This window comes from Salvelinus namaycush, chromosome 12, assembly GCF_016432855.1.
Source record: "Salvelinus namaycush isolate Seneca chromosome 12, SaNama_1.0, whole genome shotgun sequence".
NCBI lineage: Eukaryota > Metazoa > Chordata > Actinopteri > Salmoniformes > Salmonidae > Salvelinus > Salvelinus namaycush.
The window spans coordinates 17,050,358-17,062,262 of record NC_052318.1 but is presented as its reverse complement, the minus strand read 5'-3'; the positions used below and the strand labels follow the sequence as shown (position 1 = coordinate 17,062,262).

The window sequence follows — 11,905 nt, the reverse complement described above, 5'->3', positions numbered from 1 at the left end:
TTTGGAATGAGATGTTCAGGTGTCCACATCATTTTGGTCATGTAGTGTATGATGTCTCAATATGTCATGGTTTTACTACAATCCATCGAGTTATCTACAGCGTGCGACATGGTTCAATGTGCCAATAAATCGGCACCATTTACTTTTTGGTTTTTCAAATTGCCTACGTCTTGAAGCCAAAATTGGCATCATGTATACTGTGCTAATGACTTCACAAAAAATGTGTAACAGAGCAATGTACAATACAGAAATTTGGGTAAACAAGACATTTGCCAGCACCTTTATGAACCTCCGCTATTGGAAAGTTAGACATTTAAGGCTTCTGAATGACCTGCATTCCCAATAAGTTTGTATCTCCGAAGTCCTACTGTATAATAAGAGCAATTTAAAGTCAGTTTACAGCAGTTATCAATCATATTTATTTACATGTTCTACAATATCTCCGTACAATAGTACATAAGGAGACTACATCAACATAGTAGACAAAATGAGAATTTGTTTAAAACTGTCTCACATAAAAAAGACATACAGAAATCAGTCCATAATCTCAAGAAGTATGCACACCTTTACAAATGACGGGGCCTTATCGCTCTAACATGTTTATCAGATAGAACCTGTTTTCAACATGATACAACAGGACACTTTAGAAAACATTTCACATTATTACCCCACTCTAAAATTAGGCAAGTTTTAGAATCTTTCTGAGCCTTAAACTAGACTCCATTTTAATGATCTGAGAAATGGGGGAAGAAACAAATAGGCTCTTAATTTGTGCAAGAAACCCCTAATTCTGCTTTGAGTTTCTGTATTTCCCTTGGAGGGATAACACACAGTTCATAATTTAAACATTTACGCAGACAGTATTGTTACTCCTATAAAATACAGTAACTCGGAACACAACCCACTAAAAATGTCTGGAGTAAATGACTCAATGAAAGAAATGGAACAACCTTGTACCCAGTGTAAAGGAACACACCCGTCCAGCTCCACAGGAGGGGCAGATAGTGCAGCAACGTCTGGGCTATAGGGCCGGGCGTCCATTGAGCTTGTCATGCATGAGGGCCAGGGCCCCACTGGTGAAGTCTCGGAGTATGTGCATCGTCTCCCGCTGCAGCTGCAGCGACTCACGCACAAACTCCTGCTGTGTCTCGGCCAGCTGCTGCACTGACTCGGACAGCAGTTCCAGGGAGCGCGAGACCGTCTCTAGCGCGGTGTTGGTGGCGTGCTGCTCCTGAATGCTCAGCGAGGCGCTCTGCAACATGCTATCCCTGGCGTTCCGAGGTGGCTGGCCTGCTGTAGGTGGTGCGGCGGAGAACGATGAGGGCGAGGGCTGGGTGCCTGTGGAGGGGTGTGGGCCGCCGCCGCTCCCCTGGTTGTCCTCCGTGAGGCTGGACGTCTGTGAGGTGGAAGGGGGCAGCTCGTCCTGACGCTCATCGTCTGTCTGCCCAAACTGGTTCTCAGTGTCTGGGGAAAGGCAAGAGGTGACACTGAACTTGTGCGTGTGTTTGAGGTTACACATACCACATAGTGATGGGGGGGAAATCGATAGTTACACATCAGGATATACATTTTTACGATATCGTATTGACACTATCGCAATATTTTTGCGCTAGTTGGCTGTAACTGCACCAAAACTCCAGTATTTTTTATTCATAGCTTGTTCTCCATCTTTTTAAATAGGTTTTCAGCACTTATTTCCATGACTGATAAAAGTAGTTCTCATGGCTCTTGTCCCTCCGCAGCAGACATACAGTGCCTTCAGAAAATATTCATACCCCTCTACTTATTCCACTTGATTATAGCCTGAATTCAAAATGTATAAAATAGTTTTTTTGTCCTCACCCATCTATACACAATACCCCATGACAAAACGAAAATATTTAGAATTTTTTGTAAATGTATTAAATACAGAAATAACTCTTAAAAAGTATTCACACCCAGAGTCAATACATGTTAAAAATCAGTCTTTCTGGGTAAGTAACAGAGCTTTGCACACCTGAATTGTACAACATTTGCACATTCTTTTAAATTCTTCAAGCTCTGTCAAGGTGGATGTTGATCATTGCTACAAAGCCATTTAAGTATTGCTATAGATTTAAGCCGATTTAAGTATACTGTAACTAGGCCACTCAGGAAGATTCAATGTCGTCTTGGTAAGCAACTCCAGTGTATATTTGGCCTTGTGCTTTAGGTTGTCCTGTTGAAAGGTGAATTTGTCTCCCAGTGTCTGTTGGGAAGCAGACAAACAGGTTTTCCTCTAGGATTTTGCCTGTGCTTAGCGCTATTCCCTTTTTTTTGTGTTATCCAAAATTATATATAAAAAAAAAATCCCTAGTCCTTGCCTATGTCAAGCATACCCATAATATGATGCAGCCACCACCATGCTTTAAAATATGAAGTGGTACTCAGTGATGTGTTGTGTCTCAATTTAATCCAACTAAAATGCAGACTGTAAATACAATGTGGAAAAAGTCAAGGGGGTGTGAGTACTTTCTGAAGGCACTGTATGGTGAGCAGTATGTTTGGAACATCGAATCTCAATACATATCGTATCAGCACATAAGTATCGTGATATCGTATCGTGAGGTCCCTGGCAATTCCCAGCCCTTATACCACACATCCGGCAGTATTTCACAAGCGTATTTCTAGTACTGCAATACCAGACAAATCAGACCCTGTAGACAAATAAACAGAGTTGAATGTTGGGTCAACGCGCCACATTGCATGCATGCAAATACACTCTTACCTTCACCAGTGGGTATCTCGTACTGCATTTCATAAGAGGGATGTGACGAATCTCCTGCAACAGAAAATCTAATAAGTGAATATGCACCCTTGATAACCCCTCACCTTGAAAGGTGTGTGTGGTGTATAAATTGAACAACCCAGACCGTTCCAGTTTCAAAGTAGATAACTCACTGGACGAGCCACTGTAGGTTGGCATAGAATGGTCATCTTTGGGTTGAACCGGGGGTATGGGTGTGTGGCCAGGGCCCGGCATCCCCATGGAAAAGGACATGGGCATGGCCGAGGAAAGCGTGGAGGGTGGTGGCATCGAGACGTCTATTCCTTCATTGGGGTAACTGTGTATCCCCGCCATGTCCTCTTCCTCGTCCTCCTCCTCTGGTCCTTCATCATCATCTCCCTCCTTGAAAGCCCCATAATGGAGACCTGGCACCCGGCTTCGCTTCCCATCCAGCTCCAAGATCTGATGCACAATGTTCTCTGTGGGGCTGAGGTCGCGGGACAGCCGCGAGTTGATCCCCTTGAAATTGGCCCCCGACCGCATGGCGGCCACCTTACGCTTGGTGTCGCACTTAAGGTCGGACCACTTCTTGATGATCTCGATGACCTCACGCTGGCTCTCCCCGATCTCATTCACACTGGCCGTGATCTCCGCCCACACGCGCTTCTTCACATCCGTTGGTACACCGCGGTTAAACTTCCCTGTAAGAGTCAGAGGGACAATTAATAAGAAAAGGATCAGATGCTGGTGTTTGGTTGGCCATACATACGAGTGTCTAAGAGGAGCCGGTACTTGAGCATAAGACAAGAGTTACTGTGCATCTGCAAAATTAAAGCATGACCACGTGTCTAAATTCTGAAAAGAAACACAGGCATGAGCCTGGGATGACACCCAAATTGGGACAAGGTTTTAAACAACAACAAAAAATGTTATCATCACATCAACATGAAGTGCTGCAGGGTACAGAGGTACATACCGACAACGATGTGCCGATTCTTCTTCACTTCATCCAGGAGGATGTGGACCTCACTGAAGGTAAAGCGAGCTTTTCTCTTTTTGAACCGCGTGACACTGTCCTCATTGAAGAAGTGCGAGGCAGACATCTTCCACAATACCTCTTATCTCTGGTCTGCTTCTTTCTCTCTGGTCTCTGCCTTCAGTCCTCCTAGTAGGGATACTACTAGCTCTTCTGGAGCCAAAAATGTAACTCATAATAATACATCACTGGACCTCTATCTAATACCCAACAGCGTACAACTAAAAGGAAACATTTGATACTGAATACAAATATCAGATTACAAAATAACATAATTTGAGTAACTGTTGATTGATAATATAATAAAGTGGATAAGGTGAAGAAGATCAGCAAGTGCATCTAAATTCAGCTACAGTAAAGTGTGTCCGCGAATGAGCGTCTGTACTCATTAGCTAGTTAATTGAATTCAATTTGGTTCCCCCAATCACAACATTGCATGACAGAATCATGAATACAAACCTTGCACCCTAGAAATTACTTGTACAGCTGTCTGAAAGTCTAGCGCAATCCCTTTGTTGACCAGTCATCAGCCTGTCTTGCCAAGAAGACAGACGCAACCCGATTATCATCGTCAGACAGCAGTCAGTGCTCTCTTTATTTAGCTCGGTTTACGGGCTAGACTGCTAGCTAGCTACATTAGTTCACGTTAACTTACCCGTACCCCAAAAAATTTACTTGTTAGTTAACTAGCTATAGCTAGCTAACTAGCTATAGCTAACTAGGATGTTATCTATGCGATAGCGGTGAAACCGGTTAGTAACTGCGATATGGTAACATATATTTGCACTTTTTAAAAACACAATGCCTTAACATCGAAAATGCCGTTACTGCTCATTGTTCACATTTTGGGCGTTTTTTTTCGTGAACAAGTAAGCTAGCTAGCTAATGTTAGCTAGTCACGTCTTAACAAGATTGTAGCTAGCAAACGTTTGCGCACGCATTGTCGCCTCTTCATTCATTTTACGAGACTGAAAAATACCACCAAAATAGGCTAGATATTTGTAATATTGCTATGCAGTATAGTTTTACCTTTGAGGGAAAGAAAGGTTGTGATTTCTGCGATTAGTCCGAAAACTTCGTAGTTAGCTAGCCACAGTCCGATGTCTCGCGCTAGTTTGTACGCAAGCTCAGTACGTGTTTTTTCTGGTATGAGAAAGAAGTCCTCCGACTGACCACAATGCGCGAGCTATGGCGCTGTTGCAATCATACGTTGAAAGGGCAAAAGCACGGAATCACTTAACTTTCCCAAGCACCTAAAAAAAATATTAATATAAAAGTAGCTAATATGCTTTTCATCATAATGAAGAAACAGTGGTCAAGTTAACCACGACGGGTGATACACATGTATTAATCCAGCCATCAGGTAAACGCATCAACCCTTATTCCCAGAGCATGGGTGAAACAAAATGATGAAATGTTAGCCATCCAGGGCATCGAACGTAACTCAAACGAAAGCCCGCAGCATCATCAAGGACCCCACACACCCCAGCCATGAGCTGTTCACTCCCTTACTGTTGGGCATATGGTATCAGAGCATGAAGTCCGATATCAACTGGTTCAGACTGCCGAACACTTGAACTGGTTGACCACCTGCACTTTGGCACATACATTCACGCTACACACAACTGCTGCTACCAGATATGTTATTGCTAAATACCGCACAATTTTTAAACACTTAAATATTGGACTATAAATGGTGCCTTCCTGTATTATGCTAAAATGCTTATTCTATTTAACCATTTACTTTATGTTCGTATTTTTTTATTGTTGAAGGAACCCGTAAGTAAGCATTTCATTGGACAGGGTATACCATGTTTATCCTGTACATATGACTAATAAAACTTTGTAGATGAGTAGGCTTGAGGTGTTGAAATAACACACGCACTACATTGTTAGGACTACTTAATTCCATACAAAATGACACTGGTCATTTCAAAGACAGTAACAGTTCAGTGACTTATGGCAACAGTTACCAAATCCTTTAATGGCATCTGTTGGTTTCATGAAGCAATGGCACAAACCACATTTTTCTTGTTAGACATAAAAACTAACATTGTGCTGGCATTATTATGTGTCACAGTTATAGACTATTTCAGAAATGGCTTGTAAATGATTACCATTTGAGAGCTATTGGAAAGAACCTCTACACAGGCTATGGCTGTCTTTTCTTCAATTCAAAAGGAAAACAAGCAGATACTCTTGGTTGAATGCAAGACCAGCATCGAATGGCCCAGAGGTTCTCAATGTCAGCCCATAGAACCACTGTGTGTGCAGCTTTTAGTTCCCACGTTAGTCTACAACTCCCCTTTTGTTGTATGAAAAAGCTGTATTCACATTGTGTAGGTTGCAAATAATGTAGAGAAACCTGCATACACTGGGGGACTGGTTGACTGGCACAGGGCGTCCATGGAGTGGTCTAAAACACAGCATGAAGTAGAGAGAAATGGAGTGGTATTGTAAACACCTGTAGGCATGTCCTAAGCTCAGGAGTACATGGTCAACTGGAGCCACTGCAAAGAAACAAATTAAAACAATTGTTTGACATCAACCCTGTACAATGGTGGGTTTTGACCTCTTGTGTGATAGGAACACATTGTACAGTGATGCCGATAACCAAAGTAGCTTTGCTAGGCTAATTACATTCAGAAAACCATCTCATTGGTACAGCTTGTAAGTGTGACATGCTTACCTCTTGAACATTGACCTTGATGGTTCCATTGTTATCCTTGTCTAAGGTGTTGAAGGCACCTGAAATCAGGAAGATACAACAGATGGTACTCCTTTGAAAATAATGGGGTACATAATCATTGGAATATTTTATTGGCAAAGCTGTTTTCTCTATTCAAAAGGCAGCTCTAATGAAGGCCTTGAGGTCAACACGTAAAGCTTAAGCTTATTAAAGAGCAGTGATACTATCAAGAGCAGTGTGCAGGGTTCTTATCTTATCAACTGTTACCATGTACCTGCAAAAAAAGATAGCTCAGATGTGCGACTGCCTTTTGAATAGAGAAAACTGCCAATAAAATATCCCAATGATTATGTACCCCATTATTTTCAAAAGGAGTACCATTAGTTGTGCTGACACATGTACCAAAAGGTTAATGCATATGGTTTTTATATCTAAACCCTATACAGAGCTAAAAGAACCCCTACCATGACGACGATATGGAAAAGAGCAGGGGATCAGACTTACGACACATAGCATCCAGTCTCACAAGACAGCCAATGTAGTTGTCAAAGTCCAGGTCCCCATTCTCTTCGCTGTATCTCCGGATGATCATCTGGAACAGCTGGTCGTTGAGGCGGAAGCCTGGGTCCAAACCATAGACATACATATTTAGGTTTTATGAATATCCTTGGTCAAAACTGAAATCTAAACCTTTAACCATGAAGCTGGAAACAGAGGATTGCAATCTCAAACACCACTTAAGAAGTTTTGACATTCAAAATGTATTCATATCACAGTGCAATGTTTTAAGAACATATGAGCTGTAACAAGTGTCTGCCAAACAGTGATATAAATCTTTCTGTGCTGTATGATACCTCTAACCTGCAACCCTGAAAGCGCTGGGAAGCTCATCTGCACCAATAACCCCGGAGCCATCAGTGTCATAAGTCTTATACACACCCTGAAAACAAAACAAAAACCTTTATATGTAGTATAATACATATTTGATTCAATTTCCATGGTTACACATTATCATACTTTCTAATAGTGCTAATACTCTCAAACTACTTTATTATTCAAATCAAGAACTAATGAGACAAATAGTTTTTACCAAGCTGGTGGAAATTAAATACTCACCTGCCATTTCTTGATATTGTTCCAGAGGTGTTTGAACTCATGAAATCCAAGCTTTCCAGTGCTGTCACTCTGCAACAGAGTTAAGGTTAACAAAAACCTGACGCTTACAGTGCTTTCGGAAAGTATTCATACACCTTCACTTTTCCACATTTTGTTAAGTAACAGCCTGGACCCTGACCCCCACCACAAACAGGTCATGACAGGAAGGATACATCCATGACTGCCACCATGCTCCTGCAGGACTCTATGCTAAACCCATCTGTCTTCAAGTCACCATCTGAAATTAAAAAGCAGCCAGATCACTCAGCGTATCATCCCCTTACTCACAAATACATATCAGCCTCACTGAGAAATTCATCAAGAATATTACATCTCAAACATGGCTTTCTGGGATAGAAAAGGATTGTCAATAAACAGGCATACGTAGAGACTTGCTTAAAACCTGTTATGGCTGCAAGGGGTAGTATTGAGTAGCCTGATAAAATGTGTCCATTTCAAACGGCGTCGTACTCAATTCTTGCTCGTACAATATGCATATTATTATTACTATTGGATAGAAAACACTCTCTAGTTTCTAAAACCGTTTGAATTATTTCTCTGAGTGAAACAGAACTCCTTCTGCAGCACTTTTCCTGACCCGGAAGTTCAAAGTCTGAAATCGAGGCTCTCTTCCTCTTCATGCCTATACATGGGCAATGAACGTAAGAGTCTACGTACACTTCATACACCTTCCTCTGGGTGTCAAGAAGGCTGTGAGAGAAGAAAGGAGGTGATTATCTCGATCTGGGATGGAATAAACCCTCTTGGAATGACGTGTACCCAACTTCCGGTAATATGAAGAACGCAATTTGGACAGTGGGGTTGCCTTTTGTTTTGCTGACGTTATAGGCGAATATTATTTCCGGCTTTGATTTTATTTGATACATGTCACCATATCATCGTAACGTATGTTTTTTCAATATAGTTTCATCAGATTATTGAAATTTTTTCGGGAGTTTTGCCGTGTTCCGTTCTCTTCCGTTTGTTTACATGGAGAGATCCGTGCAACCCGGCTAGCACGCTTGCTAAATGGAGAGAGAAAGTTGCCATTCTGAATCCAAACAACGACTCATCTGGACAAAGGACACCTTGTTCAACATTCTGATGAAAGATCAGCAAAAGTAAGACCCAATTTATGATGTTATTTCATATATCTGTCGTAGTCGCTGGCGCCCAAGTGTTTCTATTGTGCTAAGCTAAGCTAATATAACGCAACATTTTGTTTTCGCTGTAAAACACTTAATAAATCGGAAATATTGTCTGGCATCACAAGATGCCTGTCTTTCATTTACTGTACACTATGTATTTTTCAGAAATGTTTTATGATGAGTAATTAGGTATTTGACGTTGGTGTCTGTAAATATTATGGCTGCTTTCGGTGCAATTTCTGAATGTAGCTGCAATGTAAACTATGATTTATACCTGAAATATGCACATTTTTCGAAAAAAAACATATGCTATACAATAAATATGTTATCAGACTGTCATCTGATGAGGTTGTTTCTTGGTTAGTGGCTATTTTTATCTTTATTTGGCCGAATTTGTGATAGCTACTGATGGAGTCAAACTGATGGAGTAAGAATAGTGGTGTCTTTTGCTAACGTGGTTAGCTAATAGATTTACATATTGTGTCTTCCCTGTAAAACATTTTAAAAATCGGACATGTTGGCTTGATTCACAAGATGTGCACCTTTCATCTGGTGTCTTGGACTTGTTAATGTGTGAAAGTTAAATATTAAAAAAAAATATCTTTTGAATTTCGCGCCCTGCACTTGAGCTGGATGTTGTCATAAGTGTACCGGTGTCGGGCTGCAGCCCAAACAGGTTAAAGCACGCAAGCGTGTACATCCAGGCAGAGCCACACAAATAGACAGAATAGAACCCTGACTTACGTTTGGAAATAATTCTATTCAGGATGTTCATCAGTTCGATGGGGCTCACCTCCATGTCCTGAAGGAAAAGTTATTCATTTTAATTATTCCCAACATCGAAGCATAGCATGCATTGTGCATCTATTCACACTATTCAGTAGTGAATTTGAGCCATTAAATGAAGATCATCTTGCACCAAAGGCATTTCAGCAGTCAGTGCCTTTTTAATGGCAATGTGTATGGTTGCCACAAGGTGTTTACTTTTACAGAGGTACTATGAAGTTAAACCAAAATAGGAATATGGTGAGGGAGTAGTAGCAAGGAAATATCGTACTGACATCTCCAGCCAACTGCTGGAAGACTTTGCGAAACTGTCTTTCCTCATCACTCTCACTCTGCTCTGCATATGCAAGTGGCCTTCGTGGTGCGGGCTGCAGGATAACAACGTTAGGAAATTAGGAATTTATTGTTCAGGTTACTATTATCCATAACAACTGTGTATTCTGGTGATAAATTATGAAACAGCAATGCCACTCACTGGGTCAGAGGGCACAAAAGCAGCTGGATCAATATTGCTGAAGGGGACACAGGGGAGATGAATAGGTTAGTCACTGGGTAGCATTCCTAAGAGTGATAGCTATGCAGAGATATAGAGGCATTGATTGACTTGGTCAGTGGTAATAGCTGCAGTGACTACTAGCTGAAGAATCATGCTCCTGTCCAATATAGCTTAAACAATTAACACCTTGTATTCTCTCTTGATTCCAAACTGATTAAAACAGCACAGTGATAATATATTATCCATACCTGAAAGTCTATGCAATGATAGAACCAATTTAAGCAGTGCCAAATTCCTAAGATTAGACAACTTTCATTCCCCTTGCACCCACACAACCTAAGACGCCTCAAACCCCTTCCCATTTGGCAAAGCCCAGAAAACACTACTGACTACATTCCTGTGGTCAACATTGTTTATACATAATAAGCGCAAATGATTTAGAAGAGGTCCTTAGTACTATAGCCAGATCCTTACCTTACAACATCAAGAATGCCACCAATGAGTCTTTTAGCCAGAAACATCTTTAATCAATTTAATTTAATTTGTCAACCTGTAGAAGGGAAAAAACAGATTAAAAACGTATTAGTTTCTAAAGTAGTTTGAAATAGCACTAATTATTAATTAATAGAGTCATAAATAACCATAATGAAAATCATATGGCAATCTCAAGAATAACGGAAGCCTAACAGTGTAGGCTAATGACTCAGTGTTGACACATAAGGACACACCCACTGCAAATATTTCACCCAACGACGCCTTGCCAATAAAATGCCCTGCAGACAATTTTTACGTTTCCAAATTGGCTGGTCTGCTTAAAAAGTAAAATGATCCTAAATTAGATACCCCAGCGAATTATACTTTATTTTATTTTATGTTAAACCAACGACAACTAGTTAGATGGCTAATTGGCCGACCATTATACTATAGCCAGCTAAATTAACGTTAGCTTACAAAGTATGACAGCTACTGTAGGTCGGTCAAATGCCTGGTAGCCACACAACATCAATGCTACGAATATATTTTGTAGGATGGATGTCGGTTTAAAGAAATGTATGTCCTTTTTTGCAAGCCTACAAACCAGCTAGCTTGCCTGGACAGGAAGCAGCTAACGTTAACTAGCAGTGCGCTAATCTACTGTTAGTAGGCAAATCTTATATTAGAAAACGAGGATACACTAACACTATAATAACACTGACGTAATCAACATGTTAGGGGTATTTACTTACCAAGACTTCGTGGTGCCAGTGAGTGAACTTGTAAATAGAAAGAAGGATGTTACCCAAATTAACCAAGTTAGTAAAAGCGCCCACTGACGCTGTCAATCAAACGCGCTAGACGTGTCCCCCCGACCCTGAGTGGATAATGAAAAGAAAAGGGATGTCTTTACCGCCAAGCATAACTTGACCACAAGAAGAAAATCTTTGCCACAAGCCTGATAAAACCACAAATTAAATACTATCATCTCTAACATATCTATATGGTTATCTGTACAAAAATATGAAAAACAAAAAATTATGAAGAACAATGGAACATTTATCTTAAAACATGTCAAATACTTATCTACACAACATGTGAGCAAGTTTCGAGCAAAACCTGAAAGGATGATTTGACATGGGAAATTGTCAGCAACATTTCACACAACGTTGACAATGTGAGAGCTGGTGATTGATTATAACTGCAAAGTGTGGACCAAAACGTCACTATATTGACAGGCTGGCTAAAGATTAGTACATTAGTACATTCAACAGCATCCCTTGCTCAATAAGACATATTCCTCATGTGAAAGTGAGGAATTATATTTTTTTAAGACAAAGAGAGCTAGAAGTGCAGAAAATGTGGCCTTGCCGCA

At 40.7% G+C, this 11,905-nt stretch overlaps 2 protein-coding genes across 4 annotated transcripts; both read right to left on the bottom strand.

The window, feature by feature from the left end:
• Positions 1-395: 395 nt before the first annotated feature.
• zgc:153990 (uncharacterized protein LOC768125 homolog) lies at positions 396-5,642 on the bottom strand. The gene is made up of 5 exons (XM_039005273.1): positions 4,812-5,642; positions 3,723-3,935; positions 2,920-3,447; positions 2,747-2,800; positions 396-1,464 (listed from the first exon to the last, which is right to left on the bottom strand). Exons 2-5 carry the CDS (start codon positions 3,847-3,849, stop codon positions 1,022-1,024), a joined length of 1,152 nt encoding a protein of 383 aa, XP_038861201.1. The 5' UTR covers positions 3,850-3,935; positions 4,812-5,642; the 3' UTR covers positions 396-1,021.
• A 104-nt stretch (positions 5,643-5,746) lies between these two features.
• On the bottom strand, positions 5,747-11,394 carry LOC120056963 (calpain small subunit 1-like). 3 transcript variants are annotated; one of them, XM_039005275.1, is made up of 11 exons: positions 11,283-11,394; positions 10,531-10,606; positions 10,036-10,072; positions 9,836-9,928; positions 9,519-9,576; positions 7,800-7,864; positions 7,588-7,656; positions 7,333-7,411; positions 6,976-7,092; positions 6,472-6,530; positions 5,747-6,292 (listed from the first exon to the last, which is right to left on the bottom strand). In XM_039005275.1, exons 2-11 carry the CDS (start codon positions 10,575-10,577, stop codon positions 6,266-6,268), a joined length of 651 nt encoding a protein of 216 aa, XP_038861203.1. In that variant the 5' UTR covers positions 10,578-10,606; positions 11,283-11,394; the 3' UTR covers positions 5,747-6,265. The 3 variants fall into 3 exon arrangements, with proteins under 3 accessions (XP_038861203.1, XP_038861204.1, XP_038861205.1); XM_039005276.1 differs by lacking the exon at positions 9,836-9,928; XM_039005277.1 differs by lacking the exons at positions 9,836-9,928; positions 10,036-10,072.
• Between the last annotated feature and the right edge of the window lie 511 nt (positions 11,395-11,905).

Bases quoted from the DNA above. Each gene is read 5' to 3' on its own strand.
- zgc:153990 (XM_039005273.1), bottom strand. From the start codon at position 3,849: ATGTCTGCCTCGCACTTCTTCAATGAGGACAGTGTCACGCGGTTCAAA. The intron at 3,448-3,722 runs GTATGTACCTCT...TGACTCTTACAG, and splicing joins GAATCGGCACATCGTTGTCG to GGAAGTTTAACCGCGGTGTA. The intron at 2,801-2,919 runs GTGAGTTATCTA...TTTCTGTTGCAG, and splicing joins AACCTACAGTGGCTCGTCCA to GAGATTCGTCACATCCCTCT.
- LOC120056963 (XM_039005275.1), bottom strand. From the start codon at position 10,577: ATGTTTCTGGCTAAAAGACTCATTGGTGGCATTCTTGATGTTGTAAG. The intron at 10,073-10,530 runs GTAAGGATCTGG...TGTCCCCTTCAG, and splicing joins GGCATTCTTGATGTTGTAAG to CAATATTGATCCAGCTGCTT. The intron at 7,093-7,332 runs GTTAGAGGTATC...GTTTGGACCCAG, and splicing joins CAGCGCTTTCAGGGTTGCAG to GCTTCCGCCTCAACGACCAG.